Source organism: Oncorhynchus gorbuscha, linkage group LG01, assembly GCF_021184085.1.
Source record: "Oncorhynchus gorbuscha isolate QuinsamMale2020 ecotype Even-year linkage group LG01, OgorEven_v1.0, whole genome shotgun sequence".
Classification (NCBI taxonomy): Eukaryota; Metazoa; Chordata; class Actinopteri; order Salmoniformes; family Salmonidae; genus Oncorhynchus; species Oncorhynchus gorbuscha.
Genome location: NC_060173.1, coordinates 25,983,717 through 26,004,990, shown reverse-complemented (window position 1 = coordinate 26,004,990; position 21,274 = coordinate 25,983,717). Strand labels below are relative to the sequence as shown.

Below are 21,274 nucleotides of genomic sequence, written 5' to 3'. Positions count from 1 at the left end.
CAGGCTTGTCTTCATATGTGAATGTATCTGTTAAACCATGTGAAGGGATGATTAAGGGGGAACCAATTATCTCTTGGCTCCACAATGTCTGTGCACAAGTTACTCCCCTCAGTGAGCTTGTCTAGGATTGGGGAGAAGACGGGGTGTATTGGAGATGGGAGTATCTAGAGTTGACAATTGATATATGCCATGGATGAGGTAATGTTTTGGTACTATGAAGTACCAAAAACGAGATTAAAGCTTGTCTTAGAGACCAAACTGAACGATAATTTATAGCTAATGCTAGTTGCACCCCTTCTGAAAAAACCTACACTCGATCCCTCCGATGTCAACAATTACAGACCAGTATCCCTTCTTTCTTTTCTCTCCAAAACTCTTGAACGTGCTGTCCTTGGCCAGCTCTCCCGCTATCTCTCTCTGAATGACCTTCTTGATCCAAATCAGTCAGGTTTCAAGACTAGTCATTCAACTGAGACTGCTCTCCTCTGTATCACGGAGGCGCTCCGCACTGCTAAAGCTAACTCTCTCTCCTCTGCTCTCATCCTTCTAGATCTATCGGCTGCCTTCGATACTGTGAACCATCAGATCCTCCTCTCCACCCTCTCCGAGTTGGGCATCTCCGGCGCGGCCCACGCTTGGATTGCGTCCTACCTGACAGGTCGCTCCTACCAGGTGGCGTGGCGAGAATCTGTCTCCTCACCACGCGCTCTCACCACTGGTGTCCCCCAGGGCTCTGTTCTTGGCCCTCTCCTATTCTCGCTATACACCAAGTCACTTGGCTCTGTCATAACCTCACATGGTCTCTCTTATCATTGCTATGCAGACGACACACAATTAATCTTCTCCTTTCCCCCTTCTGATGACCAGGTGGCAAATCGCATCTCTGCATGTCTGGCAGACATATCAGTGTGGATGACGGATCACCACCTCAAGCTGAACCTCGGCAAGACGGAGCTGCTCTTCCTCCCGGGGAAGGACTGCCCGTTCCATGATCTCGCCATCACGGTTGACAACTCCATTGTGTCCTCCTCCCAGAGCGCCAAGAACCTTGGCGTGATCCTGGACAACACCCTGTCGTTCTCAACTAACATCAAGGCGGTGGCCCGTTCCTGTAGGTTCATGCTCTACAACATCCGCAGAGTACGACCCTGCCTCACACAGGAAGCGGCGCAGGTCCTAATCCAGGCACTTGTCATCTCCCGTCTGGATTACTGCAACTCGCTGTTGGCTGGGCTCCCTGCCTGTGCCATTAAACCCCTTCAACTCATCCAGAACGCCGCAGCCCGTCTGGTGTTCAACCTTCCCAAGTTCTCTCACGTCACCCCGCTCCTCCGTTCTCTCCACTGGCTTCCAGTTGAAGCTCGCATCCGCTACAAGACCATGGTGCTTGCCTACGGAGCTGTGAGGGGAACGGCACCTCAGTACCTCCAGGCTCTGATCAGGCCCTACACCCAAACAAGGGCACTGCGTTCATCCACCTCTGGCCTGCTCGCCTCCCTACCACTGAGGAAGTACAGCTCCCGCTCAGCCCAGTCAAAACTGTTCGCTGCCCTGGCCCCCCCAATGGTGGAACAAACTCCCTCACGACGCCAGGACAGCGGAGTCAATCACCACCTTCCGGAGACACCTGAAACCCCACCTCTTTAAGGAATACCTAGGATAGGTTAAGTAATCCCTCTCACCCCACCCCCCCCTAAGTTTTAGATGCACTATTGTTAAGTGACTGTCCCACTGGATGTCATAAGGTGAATGCACCAATTTGTAAGTCGCTCTGGATAAGAGCGTCTGCTAAATGACTTAAATGTAAATGTAAATGTAAATCTGGCTATGGGATTGTACCTATTGTACCTTCTCTCTCAAGTAAAAGTCTTTCTTTGTGAACTGTTCCTAAGATCTGTGGTTCATCATGTAAGTTGAGAGGGGTGTATCTTGGCTATAAAAGATCTATTCTCTTATAGACACACTCAGAATTCATTTATAGACACTGAATTGATCTGAGAGTCAAAGGGTGAAGGTGAAGCTCATATTTTTATTTTACCTTTATTTAACTAGGCAAGTCAGTTAAGAACACATTCTTATTTTCAATGATGGCCTAGGAACAGTGGGCAGAATGACAGATTTGTACCTTGTCAGCTTGGGGATTTGAACTTGCAACATTCCGGTTACTAGTCCAACGCCCTAACCACTAGGCTACCCTGCCACCCCATATAATTAAAGATTAAGTTTAAGTATAACTCTGACTGGTGTGTGGTTTGTAAACTCTCTTCATTTAGTAATACAGGAATTTACCACGACATTTCTCAGACTAAATTGTTGTTACATTTCTTATCTAATATATTGATGCCATTAATTTCTACACTATCACTGTAATGAAAAGCTTGATCGATCCTTCAGTAAAGTAAGGAAGGATTCCATTGGGAATAGCTTTCATTAAAATGTAATATTCCTTACACAACATAACAAAGTTATATTTGGATAATAATTAATTGTAGATATAAAGACTACCATGATCATTTATAAGTTGATTAACCACAAATATATGAAAAAAATAAGGTTTTATTTCTATATCTAAAATCACTGTTATTCCAAAAAAAATATTTGTGTGGAGAGAAGTTGTGCTTGTATAACAAGGACCAGCACAATAGAGCTTATTTATGAAATGTTGCTAATTTAACAGAAATATTACCCAGAGCATTAGGGCATTGGAGTAAAAAATCAAGACCCACAATTTTCTGGAAAATAAAATGTGATATTATATTCCAAAGACTACGTTTTTTTGAGACACTTCTTAATCCAGTTGACTTTTGTAGTCTGGTTAAACAGCATAAAATCTAAAACATTAAGACCACCATCACAAATCTTGTTGGTAAGGACATCCTTCCTGATCTTGTGTGGCGTATTCTTCCAAATTAAATTGGATATTAATTTGTTGAGAGTGGTAAAAACAAATTGTGCAATGTATCTAAAATAAACTCACAAATAACAGTGTTAAAAGCCTTTTTGAAAGAAAAAAAATGTAATAGCAGGATTGTCATCTAATAAATCACTATATTCCATCAAGTCAAAGACCAGCCTGATTACCCAATTGTTTGAAATATGATGCCCTTTCAAAAATCCAGATTGGCACTCATTAATCAAACTACAAAGACCATATTTTAAGCGTTTTACTGGAATGGAAGCTAGTATCTTACAATCGTTGTTTAAGAGGTTAATTGGACAGCAATTATCAATAAATAATGTATCCTTATGTGGTTAACAATCCAGTATTGGTAGTCAGTGCCCCCCCGCCCCATGAAATATTCTCTGAGAAGCCTCAATCGTTGATACAATGTTTCAATATGCTCAGAAATACCTTGTTGATGCAATGCTTCAGTATTTGCAGAATGTTTCCCTTCCCTGGCAAATAATGCAGACCAGCAAACACAGAAATGAACTGGACTCACACAATATAAGCAACAGCTCTGAATGCAGAGCAACAATTTTGGTGGGAAACGGACAAGACAATAACACTGGCATAGTATACCGTACCATCCAAAAATGTCTAAAGATCTGCATGCCAGTTTTGATTTTCATATAAGTATTGTAGGCTACTCAACTGATTAGCCTAATTCTAGCTGGCTACTAGACAGAGACACTGTCCATTTAGCCACCCCATAGAGCTCCACTATGCCTAGCTGTACCAAGGCGGTGCTGAATCACGGGCGCAGCCTTAATGTGTAGATTTTTCTTCATTCTTCATTTATGCGTCCTGGTTGATTGTAAAGCCTAAGTCATTTCTTCGACGTATGCATTTTATTTCAATTTATGTGTAGGATTTATCTGAGATAAAGTCGAAGTCAGTTGTTTTATGCCCCGGTTATTTTACATTGACGTCGGCCTTGATAGTGTGTATTATGCATCTATGTCATGTTGCACTGTATGCACTGTTCCACAAGTAGGCTAAATGAGTCAATGTAGGCTATGTATGGAGTTATGGTATGGCATAAGCTATGGGACAAAGGTCCTGAGGCCCATTGTCGTGCCATTCATTTGCCACCATCACCTCATGTTTTAGCATGATAATGCTAAAACCCTCATGTCGCAAGGCCTCATGTCGCAAGGATCTGCACACAATTCCTGCAAGCTGAAATTGTCCCAGTTCTTCCATGGCCTGCATACTCACCAGACATGTCACACATTGAGCATGTTTGGGATGCTCTGGATTGACATGTACAACAGCGTGTTCCTGTTCCCACCAATATCCAGCGACTTCACACAGCCATTGAAGAGAAGTGGGACAACATTCCAAAGGCCATAATCAGCAGCCTGATCAACTCAATGAGATGGTCATGTGGCGCACTGCATGAGGCAAATAGTGGTCACACCAGATACCGACTGGTTCTTATCCACACCCCTACCTTTTTTAAGGTAACTGTGACCAACAAATGCACATCTGTATTCCCAGTCATGTGAAATCCATATAATAAGGCGTATTGAATATATTTCAGTGGACTGATTTCCTTAAATGAACTAACTTTAGTAAAAAAAAATAAACTATTGCATGTTATGTTTATATTTTTGAACAGTGTAGCTACAGGCTGCCTACCTGGAGAATCTGACGTGCGTGCCAGGAGGGGTGTGTGCCAGGAGGGGTCCTGCTTTGGTGCCAATTATGAATCTGCCTTCAACGTGGCTCTGTGGGAGCTGGCTGGGCATTTACCATTCAAGAACAGACATGACTTTGAACACAGCACTGAAAAAGATGCGATGGCCATCATTCAGAGGTATCTGCTGCCTGACCAATAATTCCTTCTGTTGGAATAGTAAATAACTGCACATTTACAGAAATACTTTTAAGCCTGGCTTACCTGGAAGAGAACACCATTGTCAGTATAGTTGGAACAAGTGTTACTGTGGTATATATGCCACGGCTAAGGGCTGTTCTTATGCACGAAACATTGGGGAGTGCCTGGATACAGCCATTAGCTGTGGTATATTGGCCATATACCACAAACCCCCGAGGTGCTTTATTGCTATTTTAAACTGGTTACCAATGTAATTAGAGCAGAAAAATATTTGTCATACCCATGGTATACAGTCTGATATACCACAGCTGTCAGCCAATCAGCATTCAGGGCTGGAACCACCCAGTTTATAATTTGTCCATAACCATTTAAATGACTGTCAATGTGTACAGAGCCTGGTGGTTGACTATGTAGTTTGCCCACAATTATTTTGGGCTACAATTCCACTAACTAAAATTCAACTCCCTACACATATATAGTCCAAACTGAGTATATGCTTTGTGCTTATATTTATTGGGCATTAAAAAGTAGCTCAACAGATTTCAATGGAATAAAACATACTTGAAATCATAGTACTTTTATTATGTTTTAGATGTATTACCATTAGTAGCTCATTTCCTTTCCTCCCACTATAATAGAATTCCAAAAACACACAGGTTGTCTCTTTTTGCGAGCCAGGCTCATTCAAAGGCCACACAATGGCGAGTTACTCCAGCATTAGGACTATACAGATCTAGGTGAGCAACGTATATGACAGCGGTCTGTGTGGACTTTTTAGAAATTCAAGCAGCCATTGTCACTGAAATATTTACTGCAATCACTGCACTCATACACATTTTCCCCAGTGTGACTTTTCTGATTACACATTATTGGGTAAAACAGTTTTTCTACATACAGGACACCTGTATGATTTCGCCCCTGTGACTCCTCATCATGTGAAATGTCAGACGGAAGCTAGTGCTGAAACACTTGTCACAATGACTGCAGCTATATCCTTTACCTCCTGCATGAATCTTCATGTGCCTTTTCAGACTATTGCGAACGCTGAATTCTTTGCCACAATCAGAACATTGATACGGTTTATCCCCTGTGTGGGTTCTCATGTGCACAATCAGATCCCTATTGCTAGTGAAGCATTTACTACAAACATGACAACACATCCTATCTGCAATGTGAGTTTGGATGTGATGTTTCATACTTTCTGTGGACTCAAAACATTTTCCACACACACCACAAATATGTTCTTTCTCATTTGTATGAGTTTGCACATGTTTCATTAACGAACCCATGTACTGGAAAGACTTTCCACACACTTTACAACGGCAAGGAGCATTATCCCTTTGCCTGGGTGATTTCAGATCGGACGACTCTGTGGATTTTCTACCCTTAGTATTCATATGGGAGCTTTGTCTTTTTCCTGTCCATCTTTTCTTTGATTTGACTGGTTTAAAACCTGACGGAGGCCCTCCGACTCCCATCCAATCAATGTTTTCCCTCTGAGCTGCAGAACAGTATGGATTTCTTGCATAATTAGGCTGAGAATCACTGGTTGGTTCTGATAATCTGTAGTCCTCTCCACCAGTTTCTGCTTTGATATTTGCAGTTGAGGTGCTGGGTAGAGAGTCTCTCTCTTCTTTTCCCTCATTCTGGGCTTGATAAAGATATGAGTGCCGAGTTGGGTCTTCACAGTCAGGTTCCATAAAGGCATTAGTGAATATGGAGTCTTTGGTATCATCTTCCAGCTCTTGAAGCTGTTCTTCCCATTGACTGGTCCTGAGTTCCTCCTGTTCCTCCTTTATCTGTGTAGGCTCTGGGTCCTCTTGTCCGAGACTGGGGCTCCACTCCTGCACACACTGCTGCTGCTCAGGGGGAACCTGTTCCGAGACTGACTGTTGGAGGATGTCTAGAAGCAAGTAGAAAGGAAGGATGAGATATAGAAAACATGTAAGCCTACAATAGAGAGAATTATTAACAGTGTATTTTTGTAGGCATTAACTCCGCCATTGCTAGTTGGCCAAAGCCTATGGGTGAAATTAATGTTTTTTTTGTAGGGTTTATGGATAAACACAGAAAGTGTGGTCTGTGGTAAGCAAAGGCTCAGATCTTACTGTTCTATGAGATCATCATCAGCTAACGTTACTTTTTGTGAAGCATGTATGTCATCAAAACAAGCACATAAAGGCTTCTTAATTCATAAAGGTTATGTTAACTGACTGATCATCTCATAGAACAAAACGTACTCCTAAGCCTGTGTTAACCTCAGACCTCATTTTCATAGTTTATCCTAAAAACCCATTCTTTAAGAAGCATCAGACCCTACCGAACTGCATTCTTTCCCTTCATAGGAACGGCTGAACGAACCTGATAACTCATTTCCGGTTTTTAGGACTACAAGCTGGCGAGCTCTATGACTATTCAGACATAACTATGTACCTGTAAAAGCTGATGTGATATTTTCTATCCACTTTCATACAATACCGGTTGAATAGACAAACGTAATCACAAACCTGCTCTGTTTAGCTTGATGAGAGCGATTTCAAGCTGCCTCTGGAGACGGTCATTTTCCTCATTTGAACGGGAAACTTCTTCTGCTATCGTTTTTTCAACTGCCCATAATATCTCCTCAGCAGCAGTTCTTAATCGCTCATTGAGAAACACTCTTAACAGCTGTATTTTAGACATTTTAGATTACGTTTAGTAGCTTCCGAAGTAGCTAGTTCCTGGATTCTGTCCGTTTCCGCGGGCAACCTCATCTGGAAGGAGGTAACACATTTTGATTTATCACCTCCTGCTGGAGTGGAGTACGAGAAGATCGGTTCAGTTTATGGAAATCTTTTCCAATACAAAATGTACCCCATGACATATCCTATATTGTCTGAAATATCACGAATCACATATCTATCTGTACATTATATATTAATCCTATATTTTAACCTCAGGTGAGATGTGGATACTTTAATTAAAAGTGTCTTAATAATAATACAGAATCATAATGTATAGGAGTAAGTAACATACTATACATTTTTTCGATATGTGTACTCTACTGATGTCTGATCCAGGCTATATCACATCCGGCCGTGATTGGGAGTCCCATAGGGCGGCGCACAATTGGCCCAACATCGTCCGGGGTAGGCCGTCATTGTAAATAAGAATTTGTTCTTAAACTGACTTGCCTCGTTAAATAAAAGTTACAATTTTTTTATGATCTAGGTTTGATTGGTTATACCTCTGAATTCCTATAGGGGCAGGGTTGACATATTTGTAATTTATTTTATACTGTAAATTGGCCTAATACTATTGGTCGTGGGTTGCAGGTTTTTTGGGCTACTTCTAAGTTACACAGCGATCGCCATGGCATTTCTCTTTAAAACATTTTTATTTCACTGTGACATGCTACTGCTGACTACCAGGCAGTGCTGTTGCTGAGTTATTGATTGGTGGGTGGGGCCGGAGGTGTGTGTGCAGCTTAGTCCACGAGAGTGAGAGGAGACAGAGTAGCACACAAGCAGGTCGTGAATTTTTTTACAAGTGGTAGGTAGGCTATTTAACTTGTCATTATGCTTGAGTGTAAATTTGAAATGGAAGTTATGGAATTCACTCGCATGCTTCTGTTATGGGGAAAAGTTCTCAATGAAACTGACCTTAAATGTGGAGAATGTTACATACATCTGTTGGCCATCAAGTAGCCTATTCATTTATATGCCATTGTAGGCAACTGTAGGCTACGATTTGATACAGTAAATGTGTTGAAATGACTATATCACTGGAGTCATTGCAAATCAATTTGTGCCACTTGTGTAGCCTTCATGGAGCTGGCAAACTGATTTAATAAATAACCTATAACTTCAGTGTATTGTTGTTGTAGCATTATGTTATTATGCAATTATTAATGGCCAAATAAATGAGTCTGTTAATTTGAACAAAGCAATCTGCTAAATCGTTCAGTTTACATCTTGCCTACCTTTTCTCTAGGCTACTGAAGACTATCTGAAATAAGATGTTGGCCAATAAGGAGCTATAGGCTATGTGCATTTTCACTACATGGCCAAAAGTGTGTGGACAAACCTTAACATTAGTGGATTCGGCTATTTCAACCACACACGTTTCTGACCGATGTATAAAATTGAGCACATAGCCATGCAATCTCCATAGACAAACATTGGCAGTAGAATGTACGGAGGAGCTCAGTGACTTTCAACATGGCACCGTCATAGGATGCCACCTTTCCAACAAGTCAGTTGGTCAAGTTTCTGCCCTGCTAGAGCTGCCCCGGTCAACTGTAAGTGCTGTTATTGTGACATGAAAACGTCTAGGATCAACAATGGCTTAGCAGCGAAGTGGTAGTCCACACAAGTTAAAAGAACAGGACCGCCAAGTGCTGAAGTGCGTGAAAATCATCTGTCCTCGGTTGCAACACTCACTACCAAGTTCCAAACTTCCTATGGAAGTAACGTCAGCACAAGAACTATTCGTAGGGAGCTTCATGAAATGGGTTTCCAGGGCCGAGCAGCCGTACACAAGTCTAAGATCACCATGCACAATGCCAAGCATCGGCTGGAGTGGTGTAAAGCTCACTGCCAATGGACTCTGGAGCAGTGGAAATTTGTTCTCTGGAGTGATGAATCATGCTTCACCATCTGGCAGTCCAACGGACGAATCTGGGTTTTGTGGATGCCAGGACAACGCTACCTACCCAAATGCATAGTGCCAACTGTAAAGTTTGGTGAAGAATAAATAATGGTCTGGGGCTGTTTTTCATGGTTCGGGCTAGGCCCCTTAGTTCCGATGAAGGGAAATGTTGACGCTACAGTGTACAATGACATTCTAGACGATTCTGTGCTTCCAACTTTGTGGCAAAGGTTTGGGTAAGGCCCTTTCCTGTTTCAGCATGACAATGTCCCCATGCACAAAGTGAGGCACATACAGAAATAGTTTGTCGAGATCAGTGGGGAGGATCTTGACTGACCTGCACAGAGCCCTAACCTCAACCCCATCAAACACCTTTGGGATGAATTGGAACACCGACTGCGAGCCAGGTCTAATCGCCCAAAGTCAGTGCCCGACCTCACTAATTCCCTTCTGGCTGAATGGAAGCAAGTCACTGCAGCAATGTTCCAACATCTAGTGGAAAGCCTTCCCAGAACAGTGGAGGCTGTGATGGCAGCAAAGAGGGGACCAACTCCATATTAATGCCCATGATTTTGACCATGTAGTGTATCTAAGCAAACCGTGGCAAAGTTGAATTACAATCATAAACCCAGATTTTATTCTGTATCCTATGCCTATTGAAATGACAAGTCAATCTCACAAATGGGCCATTTATAACTATTTGTGGTCTTCCCAGAAAATAGCCTAACATTAGAATCACTCAAACTCTCCTGTCTGATTTATCTATAATTTGCACATATGGCCATGTGTGTATATGTATGGCCATATACCATACCACCTTGTGCCTTACTGCTTAATCATAGCAGTCAAACGAGTTACATAAACATCCATTGATCGAAAATTATCTGCCGAGTTTAATACATATTCAAATTAGTTTATTACATCATGTCATAGTTCACAAATATTATTTTGATGAAAACCGAATTTTGCTTCTAACCTAGTTACAAGTTATGTCGAATTCCTTCTTAATTGTTTCCATAACATTATGGGAAAGTTGTTTACTGTATAAATGTGGCAAATCCTCTCTTGATGTGGGCGGGAACAATTGGCTAGATTTCAGGATTTGGGTGGGTTTTGAGTCATCATTGTGTAAAAAAAACTATAGACCTGGCAACCCTGTATAGGGAGCTCACACATTACAAGTGACTTGAAGCAGAAGCCACATCTCCGTGTGCTTTATTTCTATATTTTCCCCCTTTTAGGTATGAATGTGATGTCGAACATATTTGTTAATATCAGAATGTTACGGATGTTACTATGTGTTATTTAGGCAGTAAAAAACTTGTTTAAAACAATGTGTTATTTGTATGCAGGGGCGCAATGGGGAGGTCAGTCCGCCCCCACATTCTGAAATTGCATTTTTGTGCCCCTCAGTTTTATCATTTCAAAGTGATACAAAAATCGGAGGGTGTGCTTCAGGACAATGCGGGTGCTTCAGGACAATGCGGTCAGGTAGACTGTTGGGAGTGTTCAGGAGGCTGGATTTAAGACCATGCGGACACCACAGAGAGGGTTGATAGGCTGTGTGAAGGTAAAACTTCTGGAAGCTGGCTGGACCAGTACGGGAGAGCTAAACATAGTGTGTATGTGTTGCGCTCTTTCACCGAGGTGTAAAAGGAAGCAGAGCAGAAACTGGCTACTCTTTAGTTGATTGATGTAGCTGGAAAGGTAACAGCTGTTTAACAGAAAAAAACAAAAGTGTTTATTCGCAGTGTTGAGCTAGTATTGTAACTGACATGTGACGTTGGCTAATGTTTCATCCCCTCTCTGTCTGAGGTTAATGAATAAGCTACACTAGCTAGCAGTAGCTACCACATCCAGGTCAGCTCTAGCTTCTAAGTTAGCTATCTGTCAGATAGCGATATGACTGTTACTAATATCTAACATGTCACATTTGATTTCCTCCTCTTCGTCTGAAGAGGAGGTGTAGCAGGGATCAGACCAAAATGCAGCGAGGTAAGTGTCCATAGTAGATTTGAATGGAAAAACAGAAACAGTACCGTGTGGTGAAACAAACACAGACACAGAAACAATCACCCACAAAGTACCCACAGAATATGGCTGCCTAAATATGGTTCCCAATCAGAGACAACGATAGACAGCTGCCTCTAATTGAGAACCAATCTAGGCAACCATAGACATACAATATACCTAGAAAGGAGACAGCCCCATGAACATACAAAACCCCTAGACAGTATATAAAAACACATACATCACCCATGTCACACCCTGACCTAACCAAAATAACAAGGAAAACAGAATACTAAGGTCAGGGTGTGACATAACAGCTGCTTTGTAGCCTTTGTTTCATCCGTTTCAACAGAAGTAAATTAACTTAGCTAGCTTTCGCCAGTTGATGTACAGTTAGAGGGAGAACTGGCCAAAAGTTGGCAAACGTTAGCTGTTATTTTTGCTTCAATCACACTAGACCTGAATCAAACGATGTGACAATCGGCCAAACGACTGAAGATTGATATTGTGATATTTTTTCAGTGCAGTGAGTTTTTATTAGTCAATATGGTAACATTATTGATCTGTCTGTTTCCCTAGCTAATTCCCTACACTTCACACTGACATAGTAATAAACAGCTCTAACATGACAGGCTTCACTGTCATGGTGCATACTAGAGTTCTGCGCCTGACTGATTTCTTCATCCCGCTCCTGCTTTCACCCACAGCTTTTCATACAGCACCAGCTGACTTTCTGTCCATCTCCCACCCGCTACCGCAAGAACTGGTCTCAAACCAAACCACAGTCCCACAATGCTATTTTAGGCATATGTGATGCAGCTCACTTGCAAGCCTTTTACAGAGATTCTCACATTGTCAAGATCAGCCTAATCATAGGCCTATTTAGGAATGACATTTCCTTGAAAGGATAACTGCCCCGTGCTTCTCTGCTCATGCATAGGCTATAGCCTACTAAATCTAGTTGAGACCACACACCCATATGATCACTTAGGTATGGATACTGAACTTGAAGCAGCAAGAATGATAAAAGCAACCCTTATGTTTTGTATAGGCCTACCGGATATAGCCTACCTTTTAGGTGGATGTTTTGCAGGCAGTGGCAGTGCAATTCTTAGTAATCAAAACTTATTGTAGTGTCTTAGCTCTTATTACTTATATAATAAGAAAGACTATGAATACAAGAAATTCAACTGGAGCTTCACATTTACTAAAAAACAGTTAGTACCACAATAACATAGAACAACACTGCACATGACCAAGGTTGTTCCATGCTTAGAGGGGACATCATTAATTAACAGAACAGAACATTCTTTCTCTTATACAATCAGAGTTACTTTTACCAAACCACAACTGAAACATTTCCCAGAACAGGTAGTTATTTTGCATCTTTTGATTTGAACTTGAACAGTTCGTTCGGCGGTCGACGTCACTGGCTTTCTAGCCATCGCCGATCCACTTTTCATTTTCCATTTGTTTTGTCTTTGTTTTCTACACACCTGGTTTCTATTCCCCAATTACATGTTAATTATTTAAACCTCTGTTTCCCCCATGTTTGTGTGCGTGTTTGTATATAATGTTCAGGTCGTTACTTGTTGGCTGGTATTGTTTTTGCCGGGTTCGTTATTACGCCCGTTATTCACGAGTGACCGGTAATTTCACGCACCTTTAGTATTTGTTTTATACTGGTGCTGTTCGTGGAATAAATTTGTGGAATAAATTACCTTGTACACTCATCTCTGCTCTCCTGCGCCTGATTCCATGCACCAGTTACCCACAACCTGATTCCCCAAACTATTTTGGGGAGGACCACGAGACTCCTCGCCAGGTTGTGTCCCCCGCCACAACTAAAAACAAAGTGGCGCCCCTGTTTGTATGTTTAGACCACTTGGAAATTAGACATTAGCTGTTTTGCTAGCTAGCTTGCTAGAAATCTTGCTTGCAGATCTCCTCTAGAGCAGTGATGTTTTGGGGCTGTTGCTGGGCAACTTGGACTTTCAACTCCCTCTAAAGATTTCTATGGGGTTGAGATCTGGAGACTGGCTAGGCCACGGACCTTGAAATGCTTTTTACGAAGCCACTCCTTCGTTGCCCGGACGGTGTGTTTGGGATCATTGTCATGATGAAAGACCAAGCCAAATTTCATCTTCAATGGCCTTGCTGATGGAAGGAGGTTTTCACTCAAAATCTCACGATACTTGGCCCCATTCATTCTTTCCTTTACATGGATCAGTCGTCCTGGTCCCTTTGCCGAAAAACAGCCCCAAAGCATGATGTTTCCACCCCCATGCTTCACAGTAGGTATAGTGTTCTTTGGATGCAACTCAGCATTCTTTGTCCTCCAAACACGACGAGTTGAGTTTTTACCAAAAAGTTATATTGTGGTTTCTCTGACCATATGACATTCGCCCAATCTTCTTCTGGATCATCCAAATGCTCTCTAGCAAACTTCAGACGGGCCTGGACATGTACTGGCTTAAGCAGGGGGACACGTCTGGCACTGCAGGATTTGAGCCCCTGGCGGCGTAGTGTGTTACTGATGGTAGGCTTTGTTACTTTGGTCCCAGCTCTCTGCAGATCATTCACTAGGTCCCCCCATGTGGTTCTGGGATTTTTGCTCACCGTTCTTGTGATCATTTTGACCCCACGGGATGAGATCTTGTGTGGAGCCCCAGATCGAGGGAGATTATCAGTGGTCTTGTATGTCTTCCATTTCTAATAATTGCTCCCACCGTTGATTTCTTCAAACCAAGCTGCTTACCTATTGCAGATTCAGTCTTCCCAGCCTGGTGCAGGTCTACAATTTAGTTTCTGGTGTCCTTTGACAGCTCTTTGGTCTTGGCCATAGTGGAGTTTGGAGTGTGACTGTTTGAGCTGGTGGACAGGTGTCTTTTATACTGATAACAAGTTCAAACAGGTGCCATTAATACAGGTAACGAGTGGAGGACAGAGGAGCCTCTTAAAGAAGAAGGTACAGGTCTGTGAGAGCCAGAAATCTTGCTTGATTGTAGGTGACCAAATACTTATTTTCCACCATCATTTGCAAATAAATTCATTAAAAATCCTACAATGTGATTTTCTGGATGTTTTTTTCTCATTTTGTCTGTCATAGTTGAAGTGTACCTATGATGAAAATTACAGGCCTCTCTCATCTTTTTAAGTGCGAGAACTTGCACAATTGGTGGCTGACTAAATACTTTTTTGCCCCACTGTACAGGTATAATTCATGGTGATAATAAATAGTGAAATACGTGATGCAATTAAAAAGGTTCAAAGGTTTGTAATTGCATTGCATAGTGCCAATATTATTTGCATTTGTATTTATTATGGATCCCCAACTCTTCCTGGGGTCCAGCAAAAAACATTACAATACATTCATAACAGATTTCACAACATATTAAGTTTGTGCTCTCAGGACTCTCCTCTACTACCACATATCTATGACCCAAAATCCATGTGTACATGTGTGTGTTGTGGAAGGACCACTAGAGTGCAGGCTGGGCTCATGGATAGTAGCCCAACAAAGCATGGGAGACAAGGTAACCAGAGTCAATTAAGCACAGCTGACGGTACTAATGACATACTCTCCTTCCTTATAAAAGAGAGGATGGAACCAGCAGAGAAGGGGAAACTATCTCTGGAAGATGGCCACCGAGAGAGAGAAGCTGTGCTGAAAGAACCACTAAGACTGTGGCAAACCCGTGATTTATGTTTGTTGTAGTTTAAAGATTATCCTATTATGTTCTTGTTTCATCTGGAGAAGAAGATGTGTGTTTTTCCTTGGAAGATTTTTTATTGATTATGTTAGAATGTTTTTGTTGACAAAATACCCTCAATAGAGAACCATGTTCAATCAAGAAAACCTACTCCTGACTCGTTTATTCCACCTTCCCGCTTTAGAGTGACGCCTAATTACTTGGTCCGCTCACAGTGTATAGTGCGTATGTTATTGTGTGTTTGTGTACATGTTTATATACAGTTGAAGTTTGGAAGTTTACATACACTTAGGTTGGAGTCATTAAAACTAGTTTTTCAACCATTCCACAAATGTCTTGTTAACAAACTATAGTTTTGGCAAGTCGGTTAGGACATCTACTTTGTGCATGACACAAGTCATTTTTCCAACAATTGTTTACAGAGAGATTATTTCACTTATAATTCACTGTATCACAAATCCAGTGGGTCAGCAGTTTACATACACTAAGTTGACTGTGACTTTAAACAGCTTGGAAAATTCCAGAAAATGATGTCATGGCATTAGAAGCTTCTGAGAGGCTAATTGACATAATTTGAGTCAATTGGAGGGGTACCTGTGGATGTATATCAAGGCCTACCTTCAAACTCAGTACCTCTTTGATTGACATCATGGGAAAATCCAAAGAAATCAGCCAAGATCTTAGAAAAATAATTGTAGACCTCCACAAGTCTGGTTCCTCCTTGGGAGCAATTTCCAAATGCCTGAAGGTACCATGGTCACCTGTACAAACAATAGTACGCAAGTATAAACACCATGGGACCACGCAGCCGTCATACCACTCAGGAAGGAGACACATTCTGTCTCCTAGAGATGAACGTACTTTGGTGCGAAAAGTGCAAATCAATCCCAGAACAACAGCAAAGGACCCTGTGAAGATGCTGGAGGAAACGGGTACAAAAATATCTATATCCACAGTAAAACAAGTCCTATATCAACATAACCTGAAAGGACGCTCAACAAGGAAGAAGCCACTGCTCCAAAACTGCCATAAAAAGCCAGACTACACTTTGCAAATGCACACGGGGACAAAGATTCGACTTTTTGGAGAAATGTCCTCTTGTTTGATGAAACAAAAATAGAACTGTTTGGCCATAATGACCATCGTTATGTTTGGAAAAAGGGGGAGGCTTGCAAGCCGAAGAACACCATCCCAACTGTGAAGCACGGGGGTGGCAGCATCATGTTGTGGGGGTTCTTTGCTGCATGAGGGACTGGTGCACATCACAAAATAGATGGCATCATGAGGGAATAAAATTATGTGGATATATTGAAGCAACATCTGAAGACATCAGTCAGGAAGTTAAAGCTTGGTTGCAAATGGGTCTTCCGAATGGACAATGACTCAACGCATACTTCCAATGTTATGGCAAAATGGCTTAAGGACAACAAAGTCAAGGTATTCGAGTGACCATCACAAAGCCCTGACCTCAATCCTATAGAAAATTTGTGGGCAGAACTGAATAAACCTGGCGAGCAAAGAGGCCTACAAACCTGACTCAGTTACACCTGCTCTGTTAGGAGGAATGGGCCAAAATTCACCCAATTTATTGTGGGAAGCTTGTGGAAGGCTACCCTAAATGTTTGACCCAAGTTAAACCATTTAAAGGCAATGCTACCAAATACTAATTGAATGTATGTAAACTTCTGACCCACTGGGAATGTGATGAAAGAAAGAACAATTCTGAAATAAATCCTTCTCTCTACTATTATTCTGATGTTTCACATTCTTAAAATAAAGTGGTGATCCTAACTGACCTAAGACAATGAATTTTTACTAGGATTAAATGTCAGGGATTGTGAAAAACTGAGTTTACATGTATTTGGCTATGGTGTATGTAAACTTCCGACTTCAACTGTATATGGAATAATGACAATTACAACGATACTGAATGAACAGTGAACACTTTTATTTCTTAATATAATACATACATAAAATCAATTTAGTTTCAAATAAATAATGAAACATGTTCAATTTGGTTTAAATAATGCAAAAACAAAGTGTTGGAGAAGAAAGTAAAAGTGCAATACGTGCCATGTAAGAAAGCTAACGTTTCAGTTCCTTGCTCAGAACATCAGAACATATGAAAGCTGGTGGTTCCTTTTAACATGAGTCTTCAATATTCCCAGTAGTTTTAGGTTGTAGTTATTATAGGAATTATGACTCGTTGACTATTTCTGTCTATACCATTTGTATTTCATATACCTTTGACTATTGGATGTTCTTATAGGCACTATAGTATTGCCAGACTAATCTCAGGAGTTGATTGGCTTGAAGTCATGAATAGCGCTGTACTTCAAGCATTGCTAAGAGTGTCGTGGAAAATCGGTTCAAATACGACGCTTTCAAGAACTGGTGAATTCAACAATAGACTTTTTAATACAACGTATTTTCAAGCCGGAGTGGTCCGCGGAACACACACACTTTTTCAGAGCACTCGCTCTGATTTATACACATACAACATGAGTCCCTCCCACATGCAAATTAAGTTACATCCCAATCTGTGCATCCTGCTTGTTCAGCCCAATAACGCCCATATCTGCTTTCCGTCAGATTATAATGATGACAAGACCCTTGCTTTTTCCCTGCACTCGACTTAATGCGTTCTCCTGTTTGTGTGTTATCTCAGGTCAGCAGACTATGTGTCTCCTCTGTTTTTAGCGTGTCCAGCTATACTAAAAATACTATACATTCCTCTATGCTATAGGCTTGCTTTGTCCCTGCACTTAGCTCAATGTGTGTCTTTATCTCGGATCAGCAGACTATGTGACTCCTCTGTCATTCCTTGAGCATCTCCATGTCCTAAAAATATGTGAGCTATGTCTATAATCCATCAGTTGGTCATTTGGCTGACCCCCTCCTTTGTATATCCCTCTGACCTTTGTATGTCCAGCTATCCTAGGTGCCTATGTGTCGCCTTCTCTTCATGTGGTTGTCTAAGATCAGCAGACTATACCTATATCTATGGCCTCCTCTGTTCTCCTCTCCTATACAATAGACAATGCATTTTACCAGAATGGCAAATGCACTCTATATGTGTATCTCTCTCTTGTGTTACAGTATTTATGTTGCTCCATATATGTACATAATTTCTCCCATAAGAGCTGCTGGCAAATGCAGTAACGTGCTGTTTCAATGAATGCTTACGAGCCTGCTGCTGCCTACCACCGCTCAATCAGACTGCTCTATCAAATATCAAATCACAGACTTAATTATAATATAATAAACACACAGAAATACGAGCCTTTGGTCATTAATATGGTCAAATCCAGAAACTATCATTTTGAAAACAAAACGTTTATTCTTTCAGTGAAATATGGAACCGTCCCCTATTTTAATGAATGGGTGGAAACCATAAGTCTAAATATTGCTGTTACATTGCACAACCTTCAATGTTATGTCATAATTATGTAAAATTCTGGCAAATTAATTACGGTCTTTGTTAGGAAGAAATGGTCTTCACGCAGTTCGTAACGAGCCAGGTGGCCCAAACTGCTGCATATACTCCGACTCCGCTTGCACTGAACGCAAAGAGAAGTGACACAATTTCCAGAGTTAATATTGCCTGCTAACATTAATTTATTTTAACTAAATATGCAGGTTTAAAAAATATACTTGTGCATTGATTTTAAGAAAGGCATTGATGTTTATGGTTTGATACATTTTTGCAACGATTGTGCTTTCTTCGCGAATGTGCTTTTGTTAAATCATCACCCGTTTGGCAAAGTTGAAGTAGGCTGTGATTCAATGATAAATTAACAGGCACCGCATTGGTTATATGCAACGCAGGACAAGCTATTAACCTAGTAATATCATCAACCACGTGTAGTTAACTTGAGATTGTTATGCCATGCCATGCCGATTAATCGGTCAACCTTTAATCAGGAGTTCAATGTGGAAGTAACACCATCCCTGCATAGGTCTCTCCATAGTCCTTACATTTACATTTACATTTAAGTCATTTAGCAGACGCTCTTATCCAGAGCGACTTACAAATTGGTGCATTCACCTTATGACATCCAGTGGAACAGCCACTTTACAATAGTGCATCTAAATATTTTAAGAGGGGGGGGGGTGAGAAGGATTACTTTATCCTATCCTAGGTATTCCTTAAAGAGGTGGGGTTTCAGGTGTCTCCAGAAGGTGGTGATTGACTCCGCTGTCCTGGCGTCGTGAGGGAGTTTGTTCCACCATTGGGGAGCCAGAGCAGCGAACAGTTTTGACTGGGCTGAGCGGGAACTGTACTTCCTCAGTGGTAGGGAGGCGAGCAGGCCAGAGGTGGATGAACGCAGTGCCCTTCATCAAGATTAATACCCAGATCTTTTTCCCATCTAAGTCGGGGTTTGTCTAGCTCAGGCAGTGTTAGTCCTGACATAAGAGCATCGTAAACACGGGAAATGGTCTTGAACAGTGGTTGGTCTGCATGGCAGAGTTGTTCAATAGGTGACATCTTAGGTAGGTCCCATTGTCCCTTGAGAGTCACCCTAATAAAATGTCTTAGTTGTAGGTAACTAAAGAAGTCCCTGTTAGACAAGTGGTATTTATGTTTTCCTGCTGTTCGAAAGACATAAGAATTCCCTCCTCATAACAATGTTCCAGAAGAGTGATATCCTTATCAGACCATGGTCTAAAGTTACTATTCTGGAGAAACATAGGAGTCAATCTATCGTTCCATAAAGGGGTTTTAGGGGAAAGGAATCCCTCTCGTCTGATCAGATCATGCAGTTTGCACCATGCCAGGACAGAATGTATAATTAATGGGCTGTTTGTGATGGTTTGTATAGATTTTCTTTCCCATTTGTAAAACAATTCTGCTCCAGTGTCCTCATTTACCTCAAACTTTTCAATGTTCAAACATGAGGGAGAAGGACCATTGTCAAATCTCTGAGCCAGGAATCTAGACTGCGCAGCCCAGTAATACATTCTGAAACTGGGGAGATTTAAGCCCCCTTGACTTATCCAAGTTAACCCTAGGGGTTTTGCCGTGCCAGATAAACCGTCTGGTCAGCTTGTTGAGAGAGGAAAAGGATTCTACGGGCACAAGGATGGGGAGAGATTGAAACAAATACAGAAATCTTGGCTGGACATTCATTTTAATTACATAAATTCTACCCAGTAGAGTGAGAGGCAAGTCCTTCCATTTACACAGGTCACCATCCACCTTTTGCAACAAGCTGGCCAGATTGAGTTAATAGAGGTTGTTCAGGTTACCATCCACCATTATGCCCAAATATGTGAAGCCCATATGCAACCATCTAAAAGGAAACTGATGCTTAATGGTCAAAGACAGACAATGGTAAGATTGAGCTTTTATCAAAATTGACCTTATATCCAGAGAAAGAACTATAATACTGTAATAGGTTATGTAAGTGAGAGAGGGAATGGTATGGGTTCGTTAGAAATAAGATAAGGTTGTGCGCAAAAAGTGATAACTTATGGGTATGGGGGCCCACCTCAAAGCCATGTATGTCAGGGCACGTTCTAATAGCCTCAGCCAATGGTTCGATGGCGAAGGCGAAGAGGTGATGGCTAATTGGGCAACCTTGTCTGTTCCCCCGATAGAGAGGGAACGAGGAGGAAGTAAAAGATTTGTACAGTGATTTTATCAAATTTACAAACACGGTGCACAAACCATACTTTTCCAGGACGCGAAAGAGATATGCCATTCCACACTATCAAATAACTTTTTTCAGCATCGAGGGAGACTACAACACTAGGTATTTTGTTTTTGTTAGCAAGGTGAATTATATAAAAAAACCTTCTGAGATTATTGGAGGACAATCTATTAATTATGAAGCCAGTCTGATCTGGGTTGACCAACAGGGGGAGACATGACTCCAGTCTCTTAGATAGCATCTTGGTGACCAGTTTACAATCTGTGTTAAGGAGAGATTGGTCTATAGGCGGCGCACTTTAACAGGTTTTTCCCTTTCTTGTGAATTACAGTAATCACAGCTTGAGAGAAAGAATCTGGAAAGCAGTTGTCTTCCCCAGATTGTTTAAGTACCTTCATAAGGTAGGGCACCAACATATCCTTAAATGTTTTATAGAACTCTGGAGGGAAGCCGACCTCCCCAGGAGAGGTTGAGGAGAGAAAAT

General features: G+C 41.5%; 1 protein-coding gene across 1 annotated transcript; it reads right to left on the bottom strand.

The window, feature by feature from the left end:
* Window positions 1-5,276: 5,276 nt before the first annotated feature.
* LOC124002766 (zinc finger protein with KRAB and SCAN domains 8-like) lies at window positions 5,277-7,559 on the bottom strand. Its single transcript, XM_046310529.1, has 2 exons — window positions 7,292-7,559; window positions 5,277-6,687 (listed from the first exon to the last, which is right to left on the bottom strand). Exons 1-2 carry the CDS (start codon window positions 7,464-7,466, stop codon window positions 5,672-5,674), a joined length of 1,191 nt encoding a protein of 396 aa, XP_046166485.1. The 5' UTR covers window positions 7,467-7,559; the 3' UTR covers window positions 5,277-5,671.
* Between the last annotated feature and the right edge of the window lie 13,715 nt (window positions 7,560-21,274).

What these genes read in the sequence shown, in the direction of transcription:
- LOC124002766 (XM_046310529.1), bottom strand. Translation starts at nt 7,466, where the DNA reads ATGTCTAAAATACAGCTGTTAAGAGTGTTTCTCAATGAGCGATTAAGA. An exon ending in CATCAAGCTAAACAGAGCAG is followed by an intron (nt 6,688 to 7,291) that starts GTTTGTGATTAC and finishes ACTTGCTTCTAG; the next exon opens with ACATCCTCCAACAGTCAGTC.